A 22,535-nucleotide genomic window follows, 5' to 3' on the forward strand; every position below is an offset into this window, starting at 1 on the left:
AGCTAACGAAATACACACAAAGAAAATATTGGTGAAGTAGGCAAGAATTTCCTTTCTTTTACGGCATCAGACCTGCCTCATTCTCGCTTGTAACAGTTTTTATGTTGAATAGGCTAAATTACACATTATGTTAAAGGAAAATACCATCTTTGGGTATTTGCAAAACATTTTGGAACTGTATCAACAGTGGGCTAATGAAACAAATACCAAAAGATCGTTTTTGAGAGGTATTTTTCTTTAACATCTGACTCCAGAGTGATATGTTATTGCAATTTGTAGTATGACATTTCAGATATGATCATTTAGTTTGAATGTAAAAAAAATCAAAAAAACTTTAGAGTCATTCCACCTTAAAGAAAAGCACAAGAAACACGATTGACCATTTATTTTCATCATGAGCAAAAGCTATTGGTTTTCTACCCAAAGTTGCAAAGAAAATGTTGTGATCTATTTAATAAACACAAGAAACAAGCAAAATGGATAAAAGGGTGTAGCGGCAGTAGCAGGAACAGTGGCATCTAGTGGGCAAAACGTGGTACTTTCACACTAGCTTATAGTAACTAACGCAAGCGACTTCAATGGGTAATTTCTTTGAACAGGGTGAAAAGACCATCACCAGATTCACATGGAATACATTACAAAGGATGAAGAAGCAATACTCCAAGCAGCAGCTCCAAACTACCTGTCAGACAGAGAACTGATATTGTATACTGGTTGTTGAGTTGGGGTGTGTGGGTCCATGGGTGGCTTTTGATCGTTTTATTGGATTCCTCATGCCTAATCATTGTTAGGTTGAATTATGGTCCAAGTCGAATGTTAGGTACTATATTTATTGAAGAATATATACATCCTATAAATTAAAATTGCCAATTTGGGTGCAATCAATTAGCTTTATTTAAACAAAATAATGTTTCAGGAATGCTAATCGTATCTGTTTCGACCTACATAAGATGGTGGGTGTCATGGCTTGCTGAAATGACCCTTTAGTTAGGTAAACGATATGTTTCTTAGGGGTAGCTTTAGTGTAGCTCAACTTCTTCCAGTGTGAAGTAATTGGTAGCTTGGTAAACTATATTTTTTAGAGTAACCTCCCCTTCCCTATATCTTATGGGATACTGTATATCTGACCCGAAAAGGAGTCAAGTAGTCCTAGCTCCATCCGTTATGGACGACTCATTCAAATACTGATAAGTGTAAGGTTTTCCTTTATCAAAAACGATTAGATACTGTCCCAAACCGAGATCACACTTCCCAAGAGGTATTATTTCTAAATCAGCCATGCCTGCTGAGTATGATAACCTTTTACAAATGGAATGAAGTGTCCTTTCTCTTCATCATAATGAAAATCTGCAAGGACAACACAACACGCAACACAAGCCTTATACAATCCATTTATCAAACTGCCTTTAGAGCTCTGGAAATAGTTTTGAACAATTACAAGTGTGAGCCCATGCACTCATAATATTTTGGCTGAGATTACATCTTTCAAAATAATAAAAAAATTATGAAATACCAAACAGTGCTTTTGTAGCAAAGGTCTGCCTGCGTTTCACTGTCTAGAGCGGACACAGCCATTAACCTCCTTCTCAAACCCATTAAATTAATCTGAGCAAAGCAGAGAACCCAAGGTTGAATAAAGAAATGCTGCGACTGCAATAAAGCCCATATGGAACAAACTGTGTGTCCTCAAGACTGGAGAAGGTTATCACTTCAGGTCGCTGTTATCATACAGTTAACAGCTTCCAGTGAGAAGCCTGAGGGACGGCCAGTCAGTGATGCAGGTCACATAGATAGAGGCTATATAAGTAAATCTCCGATCGACCTGCTCAATCCGTTATCAAGCATGACGAATTCTGGGCCAAGTGTAAAATGCAGAGAGGGTAATTAGGGAGAACTGGATAGTGTATGCCTGAGTGAGAGGACAGATAAAACACTGTGACAAAAGCATTACCCTACAGCCAAATCACATGTGGCTGGTGAGAAATAGCATATCAGATGAGACAACAAGGCACCATATGAGCCTGTGGCGTACAAGGATACACCAGCTGGAAGTCTATTTCCCCAATGACATTGGTTTTCTATAAAGTACAACAGCTTTTTGTATGTAACACGTCAAGTGGTATTCTCCTAAAACATATAGCCCCACAACTACACTAAACCAAAATATAAACGCAACATGTAAAGTGTCCCATGTTTCATGAGCTGAAATAAAAGATCCCAGAAAAGTTCCATAAGCACAAAAAGCTTATTTCTCTCAAACTTTGTTCACAAAATGTGTTTACATCGCTGTTATTGAGCATTTATCCTTTGTCAAGATAATCAATCCACCTGACAGGTGTGGCATATCAAGAAGCTGATAAAACAGCGTGATCATTACACAGGTACACCTTGTGCTGGGGACAATAAAATACCACTTTAAAATGTGCAGTTTTGTCACACAACACAATGCCACAGATGTCTCAAGTTTTGAGGGAGTGTACAATTGGAATGCTGACTGTTTCAGCATGATAATGCACGGTCCCATGACGCAAGGATCTGTACACAATTCCGGGAAGCTGAAAATGTCCCAGTTCTTCCATGGTCTGCATACTCACCAGACATGTCACCCGTTGAGCTCGTTTGGGATTCTCTGGATCGACAGCGTCATCCAGTTTCCGCCTATATGCAGCAACTTCGCACAGCCATTGAAGAGGAGTGGGACAACATTCCACAGGACACAATCAACAGCCTGATCAACTCTATGTGAAGGAGATGTGTCGCGCTACATGAGGGAAATGGTGGTCACACCAGATACTGACTGGTTTCCTGATCCACATCCCTACCTTTTTTTTATGGTATCTGTGACCAACAGATGCATATCTTTATTCCCAGTCATGTGAAATCCATATATTAGGCCTAATTAATTTATTTCAATTGACTGAATTCCCTATATGAACTGTAACTCAGTAAAATCTTTGAAATTGTTGCATGTTGCGTTTATATTTTTGTTCAGTGTACTACAACTACTACTACTAATAAATATTTTTTAATATTGATTAATCATAATCCTTCTCTGTTTGCCAAAACCTTCCAATGACGTGGATGTGGATTAAGGCAGCCCCCCGCTCTGATTCAGAGCAGTTGAGTTAAATGCGGAAGACACATTTCAGTTGAACTGACCAGGTATCCCCCTTTCCTCTTCCACTGCATAGAGAATGAGAATAAATTCATTTTGAACTTGTAATAAAAGTGTGCACTCTATTTCTTCCCTTCTCCCCACCTGCAGCAGATGAGAGCGAGGTCTCTCGGATGGCGTGGGAGTTTGCTATCTCCCTGCCTACAGATGGTTCCATCTTTTCTTATCTAGAAGAATGGGTGCTGCCTCCATTCCCTTATCTGGGAATCCTTTCAATTGAATATTTACTGGGCCTATGTTGCTTTTTCTGCCTGTGTTAGCCCCACTGAACACACTATTCCTCTTGCTTGGGAAGACAGGCCAAAGGGTTTTTCTCCCCCCCCCCCCTTCATGCACACTCTCACTCTCCATCTCCCTAGTCAGGGAATGGGACAGTGATTGATTATGTGTTTATGCCAGAAAAGAACGTAAGGTTAAGCTGGGCGCAGCACGGAGGTATTAATGAATGACCATACAGGGAATATGTTTATCAATAGAGAAAAGTATGGATTATGACAGGGGGGAATACCTCCTCCATCTTGTGTCAAGAATAGAACAGATGGAGTTATTTCACTTTTTTCCCCACACTCTTATTTCCTTCTTCACTTTGTACACCACGGATTAAGAGGCACACTCAAACAGTCATTGGAAACGTCTTATTGCAATATAACTGGCAGGCTGGGGTCTATCTGCATGAACAAACCAGGTCACAGCTCCTCCCTGGTAAGTGTCTTAAAATGTATTTTCAAAAAACAAATTCCTCCATGTTGGATTAATCAGTGCAGCTGAGGGTGTAATTGCAGTGCTGAAGTCAAAGCTGTAAGTGCAGATAATGAAGACTGAATAAAGGGCTGCCAGAATTCAAAGTAAAAAAAGTATGAGAATAGCAGAGACCATTGTGCCCCTGATTTATATGCTCTAAAATTGTAGTGGGCCACAATGCAAAATGATGGGACTTTAGTTTGTTTTACATTTTATGTAGAACAAATTGATATATACCCCCAAATTCCATTTCTGATGTGCAAGTTGATGATTGAATGAGAAAAGTGGGTTAAATTTGACAATTAAGAAGAAAAAAATTCAAATGGCCTAAATGGTGGTTTTAATAATTTTTTTAAGAAGTATGGTCGTCTTCTGATGCTCCCTCAAAACTCTCAGATAATCTTCATTGAAAATAGCTTTTTAGTCTAGGACTAAATTAGTCTTGTGTCCGGGAAACCGTCCCTCATTGTGTTACATGGGTTAAGGTAAAATTGTGAAAGCTGTCAATTGGGTTACTTGAACTGACTGTTGCTGCCCTCTGGTGGAGGTGAAATATTATAGACGCCTACATTTGGAGAGGACAGCAGTAAATAACAATAGCTCTATATGCTTCATTTTCAGGCCGTTTAAGGGACTAGATGATGGAAAACTTTTGTTTTTGGCACAAACATTTGTAAAATTGTTCAGTACATTGATTGATTGATGATCCTCAAGTTATCGCACTTAGTCTAATTTATAGGGCCCTAGCTCAAAATTGGACTTTAACGTTTCTCCTTACACCATACCGGGCACGCGCGTGCGTCCACAAATTGATTTTGTCCCCCCACACCAAACGCGATCACGACACGCAGCTTGAAAAATCAAAACTCTAAACCAATTATATTAATTTGTGGACAGGTCGAAAATCATTAAACATTTATGGCAATTTAGCTAGCTAGCTTGCAGTTGCTGGCTAATTTGTCCTATTTAGCTAGCTTGCTGTTGCTAGCTAATTTGTCCTGGGATATAAATGTTGAGTTGTTATTTTACCTGAAATGCACAAGGTCCTCTACTCCGACAATTAATCCACACATAAAACGGTCAACCGAATCGTTTCTAGTCATCTCTCCTTCTTCCAAGCTTTTTCTTCTTTGGATTTTATATGGCGATTGGCAACTAACTTTCATATGGTGTATTACCACCACTGACCTCCGTTCATCTTTTAGTCACCCACGTGGGTATAACCTTTGAGGAGATGGCACTTGAGCAAATGCTTCTAAAAGCCAATGAGGAGATGAGAGAGTCAGGACTTGCAGCGCGTTCTGCGCCACAAATAGAAGCAACTTCTATGTTAGCGCCTGGCAACGCAGACGTCTGTTGGCGCGCGTGAGCAGTGCGGTGCAATGATTGAATAACATGTATGTGTACATTTATTTTGCAACGCTCACGCATGGGACGTGAGCAGTGTGGTCAGCATGTTAGTCCAATGACCTTTCGTATGATATGTTACGAATTGCAATTTGTATGATATGTTACAAATTGCAATTCGTTCAATATGTTACGATTTTGCAATACGTATGATATGTTATGAATTTCAATTTGTTGTGGTTAATGTTAGCTAGGCTAGGAGTTAAGGTTAGCTAACATGCTAAGTAGATGCAAAGTAAACTCAGCAAAAAAAGAAACATAAGATTCAACAACTGAGACATAAACAGAACAAGTTCCACAGACATGTGACTAACAGAAATGGAATAATGTGTCCCTGAACAAAGAGGGGGGGTCAAAAGTAAGTCAGTATCTGGTGTTGCCACCAGCTGCATTAAGTACTGCAGTGCATCTCCTCCTCATGGACTGCACCAGATTTGCCAGTTCTTGCTGTGAGATGTTACCCCACTCTTCCACCAAGGCACCTACAAGTTCCCGGACATTTCTGGGGGAAATGGCCCTAGCCCTCACTCTCCGATCCAACAGGTCCCAGACGTGCTCAATGGGATTGAGATCCAGGCTCTTCGCTGGCCATGGCAGAACACTGACATCCCTGTCTTGCAGGAAATCACGCACAGAACGAGCAGTATAGCTGGTGGCATTGTCATGCTGGAGGGTCATGTCAGGATGAGCCTGCAGGAAGGGTACCACATGAGGGAGGAGGATGTCTTCCCTGTAACGCACAGCGTTGAGATTGCCTGCAATGACAACAAGCTCAGTCCGATGATGCTGTGACACACCGCCCCAGACCATGACGGACCCTCCAAATCGATCCCACTCCAGAGTACAGGCCTCGGTGTAACGCTCATTTCTTCGACGATAAACGTGAATCCGACCATCACCCCTGGTAAGACAAAACTGTGACTAGTCAGTGAAGAGCACTTTTTGCTAGTCCTGTCTGGTCCAGCGAAGGTGGGTTTGTGCCCATAGGCGACGTTGTTGCCGATGATGTCTGGTGATGACCTGCCTTACAACAAGCCTACAAGCCCTCAGTCCAGCCTCTCTCAGCCTATTGCAGACAGTCTGAGCACTGATGGAGGGATTGTGCATTCCTGGTGTAACTCGGGCAGTTGTTGTTGCCATCCTGTACCTGTCCCGCAGGTGTGATGTTCGGATGTACCGATCCTGTGCAGGTGTTGTTACACGTGGTCTGCCACTGCGAGGACGATCAGCTGTCCGTCCTCTCTCCCTGTAGTGCTGTCTTAGGCTGTCTCACAGTACGGACATTGCAATTTATTGCCCTGGCCACATCTGCAGTCATCATGCCTCCTTGCAGCATGCCTAAGGCACGTTCACGCAGATGAGCAGGGACCCTGGGCATCTTTCTTTTGGTGTTTTTCAGAGTCAGTAGAAAGTCCTCTTTAGTGTCCTAAGTTTTCATAACTGTGACCTTAATTGCCTACTGTCTGTAAGCTGTTAGTGTCTTAATAACAACCGTTCCACAGGTGCATGTTCATTGAACAAGCATGGGAAACAGTGTTGAAACCCTTTACAATGAAGATCTGTGAAGTTATTTGGATTTTTACAAATTATCTTTGAAAGACAGGGTCCTGAAAAAGGGATGTTTCTTTTTTTGCTGAGTTTAGCTAAAAGGTAGTAAGCAGTTGCAAAGTTACTAATTAGCTCAAACACTAAAATTGTCAATGATGAGATTAACACAAAACCATTAGGTTGCTAGATGTTCACGTTATACGCCAACCCATCCACCTTCCATTAGTTTATGCCTTAAGTAACCTTCTGTCTCATGTAAACATACCAGATGTAACATATACTAATTTGAGTGTCCCGGATTGGCATTTACTATTTTACGTCTAGTCAATGAGACCAGGCTGTCCGTTTACACACAGGTGTTCAGAGAGGGATAGCTAATTAGCACAGGTCGTCCAATCTCTCTTCCCTCTGTACACAAGCGCTGTAACATGGACATATGGCCGTCTGGGAACCTAACCCTATAAAATGGTGTGTATCAATTGAGGCTTTGTTTTTCGAAAATGATTTCTCACTGATAGGAAAGATACGTTTATATGCTTCCAAAACCATATTGCAAGCAATGCAGTGTTTTTATTTAACTAGGCAAGCCAGTTAAGAACAAATTCTTATTTACAAAATGACGGCCTACCCCGGCCAAACCCTAAGGACTCTGGGCCAATTGTGCGCCGCCCTATGGGACTCCCAATCACGGCCGATTGTGATACAGCCTTGAATCGAACCAGGGTCTGTAGTCACACCTCTAGCACTGAGATGCAGTGCCTTAGACCTTCGAATGCCCCAGTTATCAGTGGGTAATGTAGCCTAGCAGTTTATTTACTGCGTTAGGCAGGTTAACACTGCTATGGGAGTGTGTATTTACTGCAATTATATTGTAACGAGCCTGGGTTGAATGTATTACCTGAAGGTGTATGTACATTGTATGCATTTATTTCCAAATGGCAGTTAAGACCACCAAACATGAGGCTAACAGCCTACCACACTCTGTCGCGCGGTTGTCTCCTAGCACGTAGGCCCTGGGTTTTGCGCAGACGCAATTGTTTCCCTTTTCAATGTCCCTCTGAATCGGTTTCTTAGCATACGACACCGTTAGCCACTGATTCTCACCGGTCGGCAAGATGTTCAGAGCTGTTCGACTTTCAACCTCTGGGATACGGAGTTTAACGCAGACACGACCATGCTACTCGGGTAGGACTGACGGCAAAGCCTATTAATTGTCTATTTATTCATAAAACGGTTTGCCTTTCGTGTTAGCTTGCCAGTTGTCCATAGCAAGTAGCCACCAAGCTAGCTAGCTAACGTTAGTCGTAAATGGTATGTAACGTTACGGTAGTCTTTACAAAACTCGACATGATATATATAGTTTGAACGTTTAGGCAAATTCGAAGCATTGCGGTAAGTATATGAAGTCACAAATGTATTCTGATCATACACCGCTGATTAGACTAGATGGCATTAGCTATATAGCTAGCTAAAGCTAAGTCAATGGGACTAACGTTTGCGTCAGGGTGACATTGATTTTCATTTGATCTAAAGTAACATTTCTTGGTGCCCATAAATAGTGTAGAGTTTTCACGTTCTTAAATTGATGCCATATCCAGTGTGAATGTATAGAACCATCAGACAGCTAGTAAACTTGCATGTGTCCTTGTGATGACCCATGCTTCGGTTTTGAGGGAGTCACAGCAGTGTTGCCAACTCCTCAGTAAGGAAAGTAGCTATTGGCTGTCCTAGAAGTCGCCAAATGACGTCATCGCCTAATTTGCATAATTGGCCATGTATATATAATTGTGATGGACGCTGTAGGAATAACGTCGCGGGAGAGACGCATTTAGTAAAAAACACCCTAAATATGTTTAGAACTTTCATCTGTCGATTCTTGGTTTTTTTTATGTCACAATTCCAACCCTCCTCCTTTATCCGGGCTTGGGACTGGCAAAAGTGACCCAAAAGAGAGACTCTGGCGGAGTTACTTATTTTTTTTGTATTTTTATTTTTCTTAATTTGGTTTGGTTTTTAACCTTCTGGTCCACTTAGGAGCCTACAACAAGTCACAGTAAAACATGAACCTTTTTAACCATAACCTTTTTTACATTTTTTTGTATACAATCTAAATGGACCAAAAAGAGACATTAGAAAAAACTGTCAAAGGCAATGTGAGAAAATTATGGTAACTAGTCTGGCCCTAATTCAGGTTAATAGTTTTTTTTTCAGACCCCCCTCACACACACACAGGCTGTGCTGTCTCACAGAAAGAGTGGGTCATCGTCATTTTGGTCAAGGCTCTCTATGGCAGGTTCAGCAACTGAGGGAGCTGACTTAAATGAGTAAGCAGCTGATGTGCCAAAAAGCTGCAAAACATTATCAGGCAGCTGGTGCTCATAGCAAACCAGACAGCTTCAGTCCATATCGAATGTACAGGATGGAGTTAAAAATCGGATGCCCTTGCAGACCCTTAAGTTTGCTTTTTACCACACATCTGGCTGAATTCTCTCTCGACTTAAGCATTCGAGTGTAGCAAGGACAACACCGACACAGCAGCCATGGCAAGTTCTTGAAACGGGTTGATATCAGCAGCATCCCTGAACTTCCAAATCTCACTCCAGAAGCCCAATGTGTTTTTTTTTGTCTCTTTCCATTCATTAAGATGGATGGCACGCCATTGCTGGACAATCTTGTCTATCTCTGCAGGGGAGTAGCCAAGGAGTGTGGCTATTTTTTCTATTTCTCCAGGGCTCTTATTGTGCTTTAGAGGTTCCTCCACATTGGAATCTGACATGTACTGCAATGCTTCGATGTTGTCCGGCAGTCTCACCCTCAACTCATTAGTGAGGGAGATGGTTAAGGCTACACACCGCTTTCGGACATTGTTTTCATCCTCAGGCGCAAGGTGGAGCTCAGCTGCCTTTGACTCAAAAAGGTAACCAAGGTACGGTTTGGGACTGATGTATCCATCTATTGGCCCTTTTGATTACATCAACATTTGCCAGTGGATTCAGCACCCTGCTGCTCACAGACTTGATCAGGCTAACCAAGCTGTCAAGTAGCTTAAGAGGATCTACTTGCTCTCCCTCAAAAGCCTTGATGGCCAACTGTACCTCACCCAGCACTGACTTCGAAAAAGTCATACAATATGTTTTGAGGATCACCACATGAAACCTCAGTCATGTAGCAGTGTTCACTGGACTTGGTGACTGCGAAATGCAGCCTAAGCTCCTCCCACTGGTCCAAAATGCGTGAAACCGCAGGTTCAATGGAGAGCCAACGTGTGGCACACACCTTTTATCTGTAAAGGTTTCTCCCCACAGTTGGTCTCATATATGGCCTTGTAGGCCTCCCTGCGCTTTGGAGACACTGAAAACCAGTTATAAGTCTCTCGTACCAAGTACTCCACACTACGGGGGATGGTGTCATTGGCAGCAAGCTGCAGAGAGTGGCACACACAGCGAATAAGAACCAGATATGAGGCCATACTCCTCCAGCACTTTATGGACCCCATTGTTAATCCCTGTCATAAGAGGCATTGTCAGTCCCTATCCCCAGGAGTTTCTCTTTTTTAAGACCACTTCTCGAGGAAAGCCACAACAGCATGGGCTATAGATTTGGCATCTCCAACTCAACAAGCCCCAGAAATGTTGATACAATTGTCTGCTTGGTGTCACTAAAGTACCTTATCACAACTCCCAGGTACTTAGAAACACTTACATCCGTGGACTCATCGAGGAGGCTGAAACGCTGGTCACCCACATCTGCTACCAACTTTTTCAGAAGGTATGGTGCTAGAACACCATTAATCATTTCTGTGCACTTTGTCCTGTGCATTTTGAAGTGGGTAGCAGCAATGGAGTCTGAGAAAGCAGCTCTACATGCTTCTCCAATGTGATCACATGCCAGCATGGAACAGTGTTCAGCGATAGCTAATGCCATGGTGGCCTCAGCCTTTTTTGCAGTCAATTTTTTAAACCATAAATGGCAGCTTGTTTTGGGTGGAACTGTTATAAGGCTTCGCCTTTTGAGTTGTCATGTGTTTTTTTTACATCACTAAGTTTGGTGTAGAAATCAGCCTTACAATACAGGCAGTATGCCCGTGTATCATTTCCAATAAACGGCTTCAACCAGCCTTTGAATTCAGGGTTTGATTCCCACTCCTTTCTGTATTTTTGAGCGTACAGTTTAGACAAAGACATGAGCTAGCCAGCTTATGCCAGAGGCACACACACAGTGGACAAGGTGAGTAAGTGACTGAGGCTGTGTGAGTCAAATGTAGTGATTTATTTTTGTGCAGTGATTTTATTTTAGACGGAACATTTTACATTTGCATCCCGCCCTGAATGTAAGCCAGGGCATGATCAGCCAGCGGCGGCTTCCCGCATGCGTGATTCATTTGCAGTCTGGATGCGGAGGGGTGAACATCTCCTGCTCTGACTGCAGCTGGGAGGGACTGCTGCGTGAGGACTGGGCCGCCTGTGAGTGCTTTGGGGCAGGGGTGGGGCCACAGCAGCACCCTCTGCTCGTTGAGAAGAGTAAGAACAATACGTGCTTTCACGTCAGTCTCCAATAACGCCAGGAAAAAGTTGCTAGATTTGTCGCTAGTCTTACATTTAATTTTTTTTAAATTTTATAAATGTGTGGCTAAAGGGGTCTGAATACTCGTAAATATAGGGACTAAGTCGCTAAGTTGGCAACAATGGTGCACAACAATGCGCAGAAACTCTAGACCTTGCGGTCAAACCAGTGTATGATCATGTCCTACACCATCTATTGCTCTTGATCTGTTTACACTCAGTTATGGCTAGATTTGGGCTGTCAAAATATATTAAGTGTCTTGGCATTGACCTCTGACCCAGTTAGCCGGACTGCTGTAAATAGACATTCCTTCCCTGCAAAGCCAAATTGGGATAATGCAGAGAGCTGCCCGGTGACACGAGCCTCCCAGACGAGCTAAATTACTTCTATGCTCGCTTCGAGGCAAGTAACACTGAAACATGCATGAGAGCATCAGCTGTTCCGGATGATTGATCACGCTCCTTTAATTTTTTTAACCTTTATTTAACTAGGCAAGTCAGTTAAGAACACATTCTTATTTTCATTGGCGGCCTAGGAACAGTGTGTTAACTGCCTTGTTCAGGGGCAGAACAGATTTTTTTTTTTTACCTTGTCAGCTCAGGGATTCGATCATGCAACCTTTCGGTTACTAGTCCAACGCTCTAACCACTAGGCTACCTGCCATTCTCCGCAGCCGACCTTTAAAACAGGTCAACATTCACAAGGACGTGTATTCTGAGCATGCGCTGACCAACTGGCAAGTGTCTTCACTGACATTTTCAACCTCTCCCTGTCCAAGTCTGTAATGCCAACATGTTTCAAGCAGACCACCATAGTCTCTGTGCCCAAGAACACAAAGGTAACCTGCCTAAATGACTACTGACCCGTAGCACTCACGTCTGTAGCCATGAAGTGCTTTGAAAGGCTGGTCATGGCTCACATCACCATTATCCCAGAAACCCTAGACCCACTCCAATTTGCATACTGCCCTAACAGATCCACAGATGATGCAATCTCTATTGCACTCCACACTACCCTTTCCCACCTGGACAAAAGGAACACCTATGTGAGAATGCTATTCATTGACTACAGCTCAGCGTTCAACACCATAGTGCCCTCAAAGCTCATCAATAAGGTAAGGACCCTGGGACTAAACACCTCCCTCTGAAACTGGATCCTGGACTTCCTGACGGGTCGCACCCAGGTGGTAAGGTTAGGTAACAACACATCCGCCACGCTGATCCTCAACACGGAGGCCCCTCAGGGGTGCGTGCTCAGTCCCCTCCTGTACTCCCTGTTCACTCATGACTGCACGGCCAGGCACAACTCCAACACCATCATTAAGTTTGCCAATGACACAACAGTGACAAACGACAACTATAAGACAGCCTATAGGGAGGAGGTCAGAAACCTGGCCGTGTGGTGCCAGGACAGCAACCTCTCCCTCAACGTGATCAAGACAAAGGAGATGATTGTGTACTACAGGAAAAAGAGTACTGAGCGCGCCCCCATTCTCATCGACAGGGCTGTAGTGGAGCAGGTTGAGAGCTTCAAGTTCCTTGGCTTCCACATCACCAACAAACTAACATGGTCCAAGCACACCAAGACAGTCGTGAAGAGGGCACGACTCTATTCCCCCTCGGGAGACTGAAAAGATTTGTCATGGGTCATCAGACCCTCAAAAGGTTCTACAGCTGCACCACCGAGAGCATTCTGACTGGTTGCATCACTGTCTGGTATGGCAACTGCTCGGCCTCCGACCGCAAGGCACTACAGAGGCTAGTGCGTACGGCCTAGTACATCACTGGGGCCAAGCTTCCTGCCATCCAGGACCTCTATCCCAGGCGGTGTCAGAGGATGGCCCTAAAAACTGTCAGACTCCAGCCACCCTAGACAGACTGTTCTCTGCTACCGCATGGCATGCGTTACCGGAGCACCAAGTCTAGGTCCAAGAGGCTTCTAAACAGCTTCTACCCCTCCAAGCCATAAGACTCCTGAACATCTAATCAAATGGCTACCCTGATTACTTGTATCCCGCCTTCTTTTATACTGCTGCTACTCTCATCTATGCATAGTCACTTTAATAACTCTACATGTACATATTACCTCGACTAACCGGTGCCCCCGCACATTGACTCTGTACTGGTACCCCCTGTATATAGCCTCACTTCTTATTTTACTGCTGCTCTTTCATTGTTTATTTCTTATTCTTAAAAAAAATTTTTTTTTTTTTTTTTTTTTTTTTTTTAACTGCCTTGTAAGTAAGCATTTGACTGTGAGGTGTTCTGTGCATGTGACAAATGCAATATCAAATGAAATTGTAATTATGCATGTGATGTTTACAGGTCAGTTTCCCCTCAAAACAACATCCTGGGCTGCAAAAATCACATTTGAAATCAGCTGGTAGTGAGATGACATGTCTGACAGCAGGTGTAGGTTATGGCTCACCTGCTTTTTCATGAGAATTGAAGTGTGTGTATATTTTTTTTCAGTCAAGCATCTAAGAATAGGCCTCGACCTCTATATTATCTAATGTTTGTTTTCTATGTTGCAGCTCCTTTGGCCTCCCGATGCTACTCCCATGCCAAGGTGGAGACAGATGAGGAGTTCGATGCCCGTTGGGTCACTTATTTCAGCAAGCCAGACATTGATGCCTGGGAGCTGAAGAAAGGTGATCTTCTAAAGAATATTGAAAATAAGTCTGCACTTTTGCCGAAGGTCTACAGTAATTTCTTTCAGCCTGAGTTGGAGAATAACGGATAGACAGATTTAAAAAAAATTTTTTTTTTTAAATTAACTATCAAATTTGATAAAATGTATAACGGAGTATGCTTGAATCCCATTCCACATCCCATAGGCATGAACACACTAATTGGCTATGACCTGGTACCTGAACCCAAAATCCTCGACTCAGCTCTTCGTGCTTGCCGAAGGTTGAATGACTTGGCCAGTGCTATCCGCATCCTCGAGGCAGTCAAGGTGAGCTACACAGCTTCCCCTACCAACTCCTAGTGAAGTCATCTCAATAAAATGAACGTGTATATATTTTGGAATTGTATAAGTGCAGTCAGAAAGTGTTCAGACCCCTTGACATTTTCCACATTGTTACGATAGCCTTATTCTAAAATGGATTAAATGATCCCCCCCCCCCCCCCAATCTACACACAATAATGAAAGCGAAAACGGTTATTAAGAATAAACATACCTTATTTACATAATTATTCAGACCCTTTGCTATGAGACTTGAAATTGAGCTTAGGGTGTATCCTGTTTCCATTGAGCATCCTTGAGATGTTTCTACAACTTGGAGTCCACCTGTGGTAAATTATATTGATTGGACATGATTTGGAAAGGCACAACACAACGGTCTATATAAGGTCCTAGCCATGAGGTCGAATGAATTGTCCGTAGAGCCCCGAGACAGGATTGTGTTGAGGCACAGATCTGGGGAAGGTACCAAAAAATGTCTGCAGCATTGAAGGTCCCCAAGAACTCAGTGGCCTCAATCAATATTAAATAGAAGAAGTTTGGAACCACCAAGACTTCCTAGAGATGGCCGCCCGGCCAAACATCAATCGTGGGAGAAGGGCCTTGGTCAGGGAGGTGACCAAGAACCCGATGGTCATTGACAGCGCTCCAGAGTTCCTCTGTGGAGATGGGATAACCTTCCAGAAGGACAGCCATCTCTGCAGCACTCCACCAATCAGGCCTTTATGGTAGAGTGGCCAGACGGAAGCCACCACTCAGTAAAAGGCATATGACAGCCCGCTATGAGTTTGCCAAAAGGCACCTAAAATCACTCTCAGACCATGAGAAACAAGATTTTCTGGTCTGATGAAACCAAGATTGAACTCTTTTGGCCTGAATGCCAAGCGTCACGCCTGGAGGAAACCTGGCACCATCCCTACAGTGAAGCATGGTGGTGGCAGCACCATGCTGTGGGGATGTTTTTCAGTGGTAGGGACTGGGAGACTTGTCAGGGTCAAGGGAAAGATGAACGGAGCAAAGTACAAAACCTTGAACTCCTGCTCCAGAGCGCTCAGGACCGTAAGCACACAGCCAAGACCATGCAGGAGTGGCTTCGGGACAAGTCTCTGAATCTCCTTGAGTGGCCCAGCCAGAGCCCGGACTTGAACCCGATCGAACATCTCTGGAGAGACCTGAAAATAGCTGTGCAGCAACGCTCCCCATCCAACCTGACAGAGCATGAGAGGATCTGCAGAGAAGAATGCGAGAAACTCTGCCAAGCTTGTAGCCTCATACCCAAGAAGACACAAGGCTGTAATCGCTGCCAAAGGTGCTTAAACAAAGTACTGAGTGAAGGGTCTGAATACATATGTTAATTATTTTTATATTGAGAGATTGAAATATCAAATTTGTAAACCTGTTTTTGCTTTGTCATTATGGCGTATTGTGAGTAGATTGAGGGGGGGAAACAACTTTCATCCATTTTAGAATAAGGCTGTAATGTAACTGTGGAAAAAGTCAAGGGGTCTGAATACTTTCTGACTGCACTGTATTAGGATCCCCATTAGCTGTCGTGAAAGCAGTAGCTACACTTCACGTGGGTCCACACATTAAACATGACATAATAGACAAGAACAGCTCAAGGACAGAACTACATAAGTGTGGATATACTCACTGCTTTTATATCATATGTCTAAATGGAAAATAATTTCAATTTTTGCATTGTAATTTCAGAAAATGTCTATAATATACTGAACAAAAATATAAACGCAACATGTAAAGCGTTGGACCCATGTTTCATGAGCTGAAATAAAATCCCAGAAATTGAGGAGTTTTTCTGTCTGTAATAAATGTCTTTTGTGGGGGAAAACTCATTCTGATTGGGTGGGCCTGGCTCCCAAGTGTGTGCGCCTATTGCAATTCACCTAGCTTCCACATGGGTGAGACATTCTACATGTTTATCATATTCGGGTGTTTTTGTTCCAGATGGTTAAATTTGAAAATTGTACAGATTACTGAGCATAAATTATTTAAATGACTTCCATTCACAGACAAATCCACTAATAAAGTACATTTAACATTCCTGTAGCTTTGAAAAACACTGCTTATTTCAGGGGAACCGTACTATTGACTTTTAGTGTTTGGGCTATTTCTTATATTTGGTAGAAGCAGACTTTAATCCTCACATGAGCCACCTAGCTGTACAAAAAGAACAGTCAAACTCCTTAATTAGTAGGTGTACTAATTCCTCACACTTTCAACGTAGCTGACTTTTTAAATTTTTTATTTGACTAGCCGGAAGGTTCACAGCATAATCGATTTTTATGCTATACTGAATAAAGAAATGCAACAATTTCAATGAGTTACAAAATCGGTCAATTAAAATGAATTGGGCCCTAATCTATGGATTCACATGACTGGGCAGGGGCACAGCATGGGTGGGCCTTGGAGGGCATAGGCCCAGCCAATCAGACACAGTTTTTCCCCACAAAGGGGCTTTATTACAGACAGAAATACTCCTGTTTCATCAGCAGATCGGGTGGCTGGTCTCAGACAATCCCGCAGGTGAAGAAGCCAGATGTGGAGGTCCTAGGCTGGTGCGGTTACACGTGGTTGTGAGACCGGTTGGACGCACTGCCAAATTCTCTAAAACGATGTTGCAGGCCGATTTTGTAACTCATTGAAATTGTTGCATTTCTTTATTCAGTATAGCATAAAAATCGATTATGCTGTGAACCTTCCGGCTAGTCAAATAATTTTTTTTAAAAAGTCAGCTACGTTGAAAGTGTGAGGAATTAGTACACCTACTAATTAAGGAGTTTGACTGTTCTTTTTGTACAGCTAGGTGGCTCATGTGAGGATTAAAGTCTGCTTCTACCAAATATAAGAAATAGCCCAAACACTAAAAGTCAATAGTACGGTTCCCCTGAAATAAGCAGTGTTTTTCAAAGCTACAGGAATGTTAAATGTACTTTATTAGTGGATTTGTCTGTGAATGGAAGTCATTTAAATAATTTATGCTCAGTAATCTGTACAATTTTCAAATTTAACCATCTGGAACAAAAACACCCGAATATGATAAACATGTAGAATGTCTCACCCATGTGGAAGCTAGGTGAATTGCAATAGGCGCACACACTTGGGAGCCAGGCCCACCCAATCAGAATGAGTTTTCCCCCACAAAAGACATTTATTACAGACAGAAAAACTCCTCAATTTCTGGGATTTTATTTCAGCTCATGAAACATGGGTCCAACGCTTTACATGTTGCGTTTATATTTTTGTTCAGTATATTATAGACATTTTCTGAAATTACAATGCAAAAATTGAAATTATTTTCCATTTAGACATATGATATAAAAGCAGTGAGTATATCCACACTTATGTAGTTCTGTCCTTGAGCTGTTCTTGTCTATTATGTCATGTTTAATGTATGGACCCACGTGAAGTGTAGCTACTGCTTTCACGACAGCTAATGGGGATCCTAATACAGTGCAGTCAGAAAGTATTCAGACCCCTTGACTTTTTCCACAGTTACATTACAGCCTTATTCTAAAATGGATGAAAGTTGTTTCCCCCCCTCAATCTACTCACAATACGCCATAATGACAAAGCAAAAACAGGTTTACAAATTTGATATTTCAATCTCTCAATATAAAAATAATTAACATATGTATTCAGACCCTTCACTCAGTACTTTGTTTAAGCACCTTTGGCAGCGATTACAGCCTTGTGTCTTCTTGGGTATGAGGCTACAAGCTTGGCAGAGTTTCTCGCATTCTTCTCTGCAGATCCTCTCATGCTCTGTCAGGTTGGATGGGGAGCGTTGCTGCACAGCTATTTTCAGGTCTCTCCAGAGATGTTCGATCGGGTTCAAGTCCGGGCTCTGGCTGGGCCACTCAAGGAGATTCAGAGACTTGTCCCGAAGCCACTCCTGCATGGTCTTGGCTGTGTGCTTACGGTCCTGAGCGCTCTGGAGCAGGAGTTCAAGGTTTTGTACTTTGCTCCGTTCATCTTTCCCTTGACCCTGACAAGTCTCCCAGTCCCTACCACTGAAAAACATCCCCACAGCATGGTGCTGCCACCACCATGCTTCACTGTAGGGATGGTGCCAGGTTTCCTCCAGGCGTGACGCTTGGCATTCAGGCCAAAAGAGTTCAATCTTTGGTTTCATCAGACCAGAACACCCCCAAACATTAAATTCTCTGGCAACAGCTCTGGTTGACGTTCCTGTTTTCAGTATGCCAATTGCACGCTCCCTCAACTTGAGACATCTGTGGCATTGTGTTGTGACAAAACTGCACATTTAAGTGGCCTTTTTGTCCCCAGCACAAAGTGCAATGATCATGCTGTTTAATCAGCTTCTTTATATGCCACACCTGTCAGGTGGATGGATTATCTTGGCAAAGTAGCAATGCTGGGGCGGCAGGTAGCCTAGTGGTTAGTGTTGGACTAGTAACTGAAAGGTTGCAAGATTGAATCTCTGAGCTGACAAGGTAAAAATGTTGTTCTGCCCCTGAACAAGGCAGTTAACCCACTGTTCCTAGGCTGTCATTGAAAATAAGAATTTGTTCTTAACTGACTTGCCTGGTAAAATAAAAAGATGCTCACTAACAGGGATGTAAACATTTGAGAAAAATTCACTTTTTGCGCATATGGAACATTTCTGGGATCTTATTTCAGCTCATGGGACCAACACTTTACATGTTACGTTTATATTTTTGTTCTGTATGTCATTTTCTTGTGAAAAGGCGTTTAACATGTAAAATAAGTTGGATTTCATTTCCTTTTGAATTTATTCACATAATATACTAGTAATTTAGGAAACTTCTAGAATGATAGTCTTCAACCTGTATGCCTTTTTTGTAATATTCCCTATGGTGAATTTTATCGTCCTTTCTTTAACAGGACAAATCTGGTCCCCACAAAGATATCTACCCATACCTGATTCAAGAACTGCAGCCCACTCTGATTGAGCTGGGTATCTCCACACCTGAGGATCTGGGCATGGACATATTATAGACATCCTCTGGGTGAGTGCTTACACATTGAAAAACAAATGCTCTGGGCCCGGTTTCTCAAAAGCATTTTAAGGCTAAGTTCATCGTTACAACCTTTGTAGGGGCATCATTAAATCTCTGAGTTGTCCCAACATTTTTATTGAAGTTGCACTTAAACATTTTATTTACCAACTGCCTCAGACCACTCGTAGAACAGGGAAGTGCATCGTTAAATGTGTTTCCCCCCTACCGTGTGACGTTATACACAGATCTCCGCTAAACATAGAATCAAAATGTTTATCAGTCTTTGTGACCCCAGATAACTTAACAACGAAGTTGGCAATGTCTCTGTAAATGTTAAACAAGCGAAGGATCAAGATCTTCACATGAAATCCGAGATGACTGCATCAAAAGACAAATAGCCTACCTACAGTATAGGCTACATTGGCCTATATTGAAATCAATTATGTTCATTTGAGTTTTAATTAGTGCATTAGAATAAGCTGCCTCAATATTAGCAGCTGTAGGTGATAATATCTCTAGGAGCTGATACAGCGTTAGTATTGTGGAATAATTCTAATGTTAAAGGTGCAATGTGCAGAAAATCGCTCCGCCATTTCCTGGTTGCTAAAATTCAAATAGTTTGCCTAATTTCAGTTTGATAAAGCAAGCAGTCATTGTGTAGAGAATCATTGTACTGCTCTGAAATTACTTTTCCATAACCAAAAATAGTCTTCATCAATTTGAAGCTGGTGTACAAAACCAAAAGATGCTAAAACTAAACTTAAGACCGGGAAGCATAGATATAGCGCACATAACAGATCTACCGCTTCTTAGACTTGCTTTCAATGAGTGACAGATCTATAACCCATTTCTATGTGAACTTGGTTGTGTTGGCCAGAAAGTTACATACTGCAGCTTTAAGGTAAGATTTCAATGGAGAAAGCTGGCCCAAGAGCAGCGCTGCCTTTCTTTCGATCCTATCAGTATATACATGCCTCAACGACACACTTAGAGAACGTTCTCTCTCTGCATGGTGTTTTGGGAAATGCATGTTACATCTTCGGGGCCCTTTACAAGTCTCTTAATTTTAAATAATGAATTAAATGTTTCCTTTTCATTTCCCCTCAGGTCATCTGGTGTCCAACGAGATGAACCACTTCTCTTCAAGTCTCTGCCTTGTCCTGGTGTCTGATGTTGATTTAATCCACACTCTCCTGTTGTGTACAAAATTATGGATTTAATAAAGAAATATATATTGATTCTGCTGTCTCAATGGTAAGGTTGATTTACTGGCATGTAACCCATTCATTCAAAGGTCTCAATGTTCAATTTCCAAACAAACTTTTGTTCAATTAAATCCATTATAGGCTTTTGTCAGACCACTGACATACACAACACACTGATAATCTTATGTTTACATGAATGTATGGCAGACCCAAACATTTAACTTATCTAGTAGTATGTGCTTTGATGCACCTCAGAACACTGCTGGGTTGAAACTGATAAGATAGTAGTTCAAGAAAGTTGAGGACAAAGGGATCAATTCCAACAATGTGTTTGGTCAGCATTCACTTTGATTCAATGCAGAGGGGTCCTGTTATTCTGTCAGGTTTTGCACTAGCTCTCAAACCCTTCTCTCGGTAGGGTGTTCAGCGGGTAGCTTCGCCCACGGCTGGCTGTTACACGTCAGTCATTGCTTATGGACCGTTTTTTTAACGATATGGCCCTTAACTCTCATTTTTGCGAACTAATCTTCCAAATAAAACTACTTACTGTAATATTAGCTAGCAGACTTGCACAGATCCATATGCTGTGTGCGTCCTCCCAGTTAACGTTACACATGCTAGATTGCTAAATAGCACTGGTGGTCGTCAAGTGTTGTAAACATGGTGATATGGCTGTGTGGAAACACTAACCCTAAAGGTGTTTATTTAACCATTTAGTTTTTTCAAAATTATTTCACGCTGATATGAATGATAACATACGTTCCTTATTTCCAAAACCTTACCGCAAGCGATGTGTGTCAACATTAAGAGCAAGCGTCGGGCCTCTTAACAAAAGGCCCCCAGGAAGAAGTTTCCTTCATCAATAGGTGCTAGCCTAAAGGTAGTTTTGCACTATCTCTGTTAGGTGGCCCCTTTTTGTTGAATATTGCACTGATCTGACACAATTTGATAATGACTATGATAATACTGATTGGCTTCTTTTTAGGCAGTTAAGAAACAAGTTATTTTCTTCTCAGGAAGGCCAAGTCTGAATATTTTATGTCTGTTACCACTGATAACCTGAATGACCCTAGAAAGATTTGGAAGGCTAAGTATGTCTGGAAACAGTAATGTTAATGAATTACTATCATGTGTATTGAAGGACTGTTGCTGTATATTACAAAACTGAAATGTTTCAATAAGCACTTTGTATCATCTGGTAGGCTGTTTGATTCAGTGTTCTCTGTCTCTGTACCACCCTGTGTGGATGAACCAGCGAGAGCTGGTCAAACTTTGAGCTTTTTGCCGTTCTACGTGCAGGAGGTACATAAAGCCCTGAACTCCTTAGATCAGAGAAAGTCTGCAGGTCCTGATCTTCTTGATCCCTGCTTTTTAAATCTGGCAGCTGATTTCATAGCTGAACCACTTACAAATCCGTTCACTCTAACCCTGGAATATAATGACATTCCAAAGATCTGGGAATCAGCATTTGTCCTACCACTTTTAAAAGAGGGAGATCCAACTCTTTTAAATAATTATAGGCCAATCTCAAATCTGTCACCCCTGTTGAAAATACTTGAAACCCTTGAGTGAACAGCTAAAATAGTTTTTATATACTATTTTATCAATGTACCAGTCGGGCTTCAGGAAGAAGCATAGCACAATTTCTGCAGCCATGAAGGTTTTAAATGATATCACTGAAGCCCTTGACAAAAAATAGCACAGTGTCTAACTTTTTATTGATCTCTAAGGGTTTTGATACAGTTGATCATGCTATACTGAGGCAGAGATTGTTGAGTGTAGGTCTTTCGGAGCATGCAGTTGCATGGTTTGCTAACTATCTGTCTGATAGAACTCAGTGCACTCAATTTGATGGGCTCATGTCTCTTAAATTGTCTGTAAGCTTTCCAGAACTTGCAAACTGCTTTTTATATACTGTTCAACATA

General features: G+C 42.2%; 1 protein-coding gene across 1 annotated transcript; it reads left to right on the plus strand.

The window, feature by feature from the left end:
* The first annotated feature begins 7,902 nt into the window (after positions 1-7,902).
* On the plus strand, positions 7,903-20,643 carry LOC120046637 (cytochrome c oxidase subunit 5A, mitochondrial-like). The gene is made up of 5 exons (XM_038992029.1): positions 7,903-8,056; positions 13,968-14,084; positions 14,271-14,392; positions 19,289-19,413; positions 20,512-20,643. Exons 1-4 carry the CDS (start codon positions 7,987-7,989, stop codon positions 19,400-19,402), a joined length of 423 nt encoding a protein of 140 aa, XP_038847957.1. The 5' UTR covers positions 7,903-7,986; the 3' UTR covers positions 19,403-19,413; positions 20,512-20,643.
* The last annotated feature ends 1,892 nt before the right edge of the window (positions 20,644-22,535 follow it).

This window comes from Salvelinus namaycush, chromosome 1, assembly GCF_016432855.1.
Source record: "Salvelinus namaycush isolate Seneca chromosome 1, SaNama_1.0, whole genome shotgun sequence".
Lineage (NCBI taxonomy): Eukaryota > Metazoa > Chordata > Actinopteri > Salmoniformes > Salmonidae > Salvelinus > Salvelinus namaycush.

Coding starts and splice junctions, on each gene's coding strand:
- LOC120046637 (XM_038992029.1), top strand. CDS start 7,987: ATGTTCAGAGCTGTTCGACTTTCAACCTCTGGGATACGGAGTTTAACG. Junction 14,085..14,270: donor TGCCTGGGAGCTGAAGAAAG/GTGATCTTCTAA, acceptor CACATCCCATAG/GCATGAACACACTAATTGGC. Junction 14,393..19,288: donor GCATCCTCGAGGCAGTCAAG/GTGAGCTACACA, acceptor TTTCTTTAACAG/GACAAATCTGGTCCCCACAA.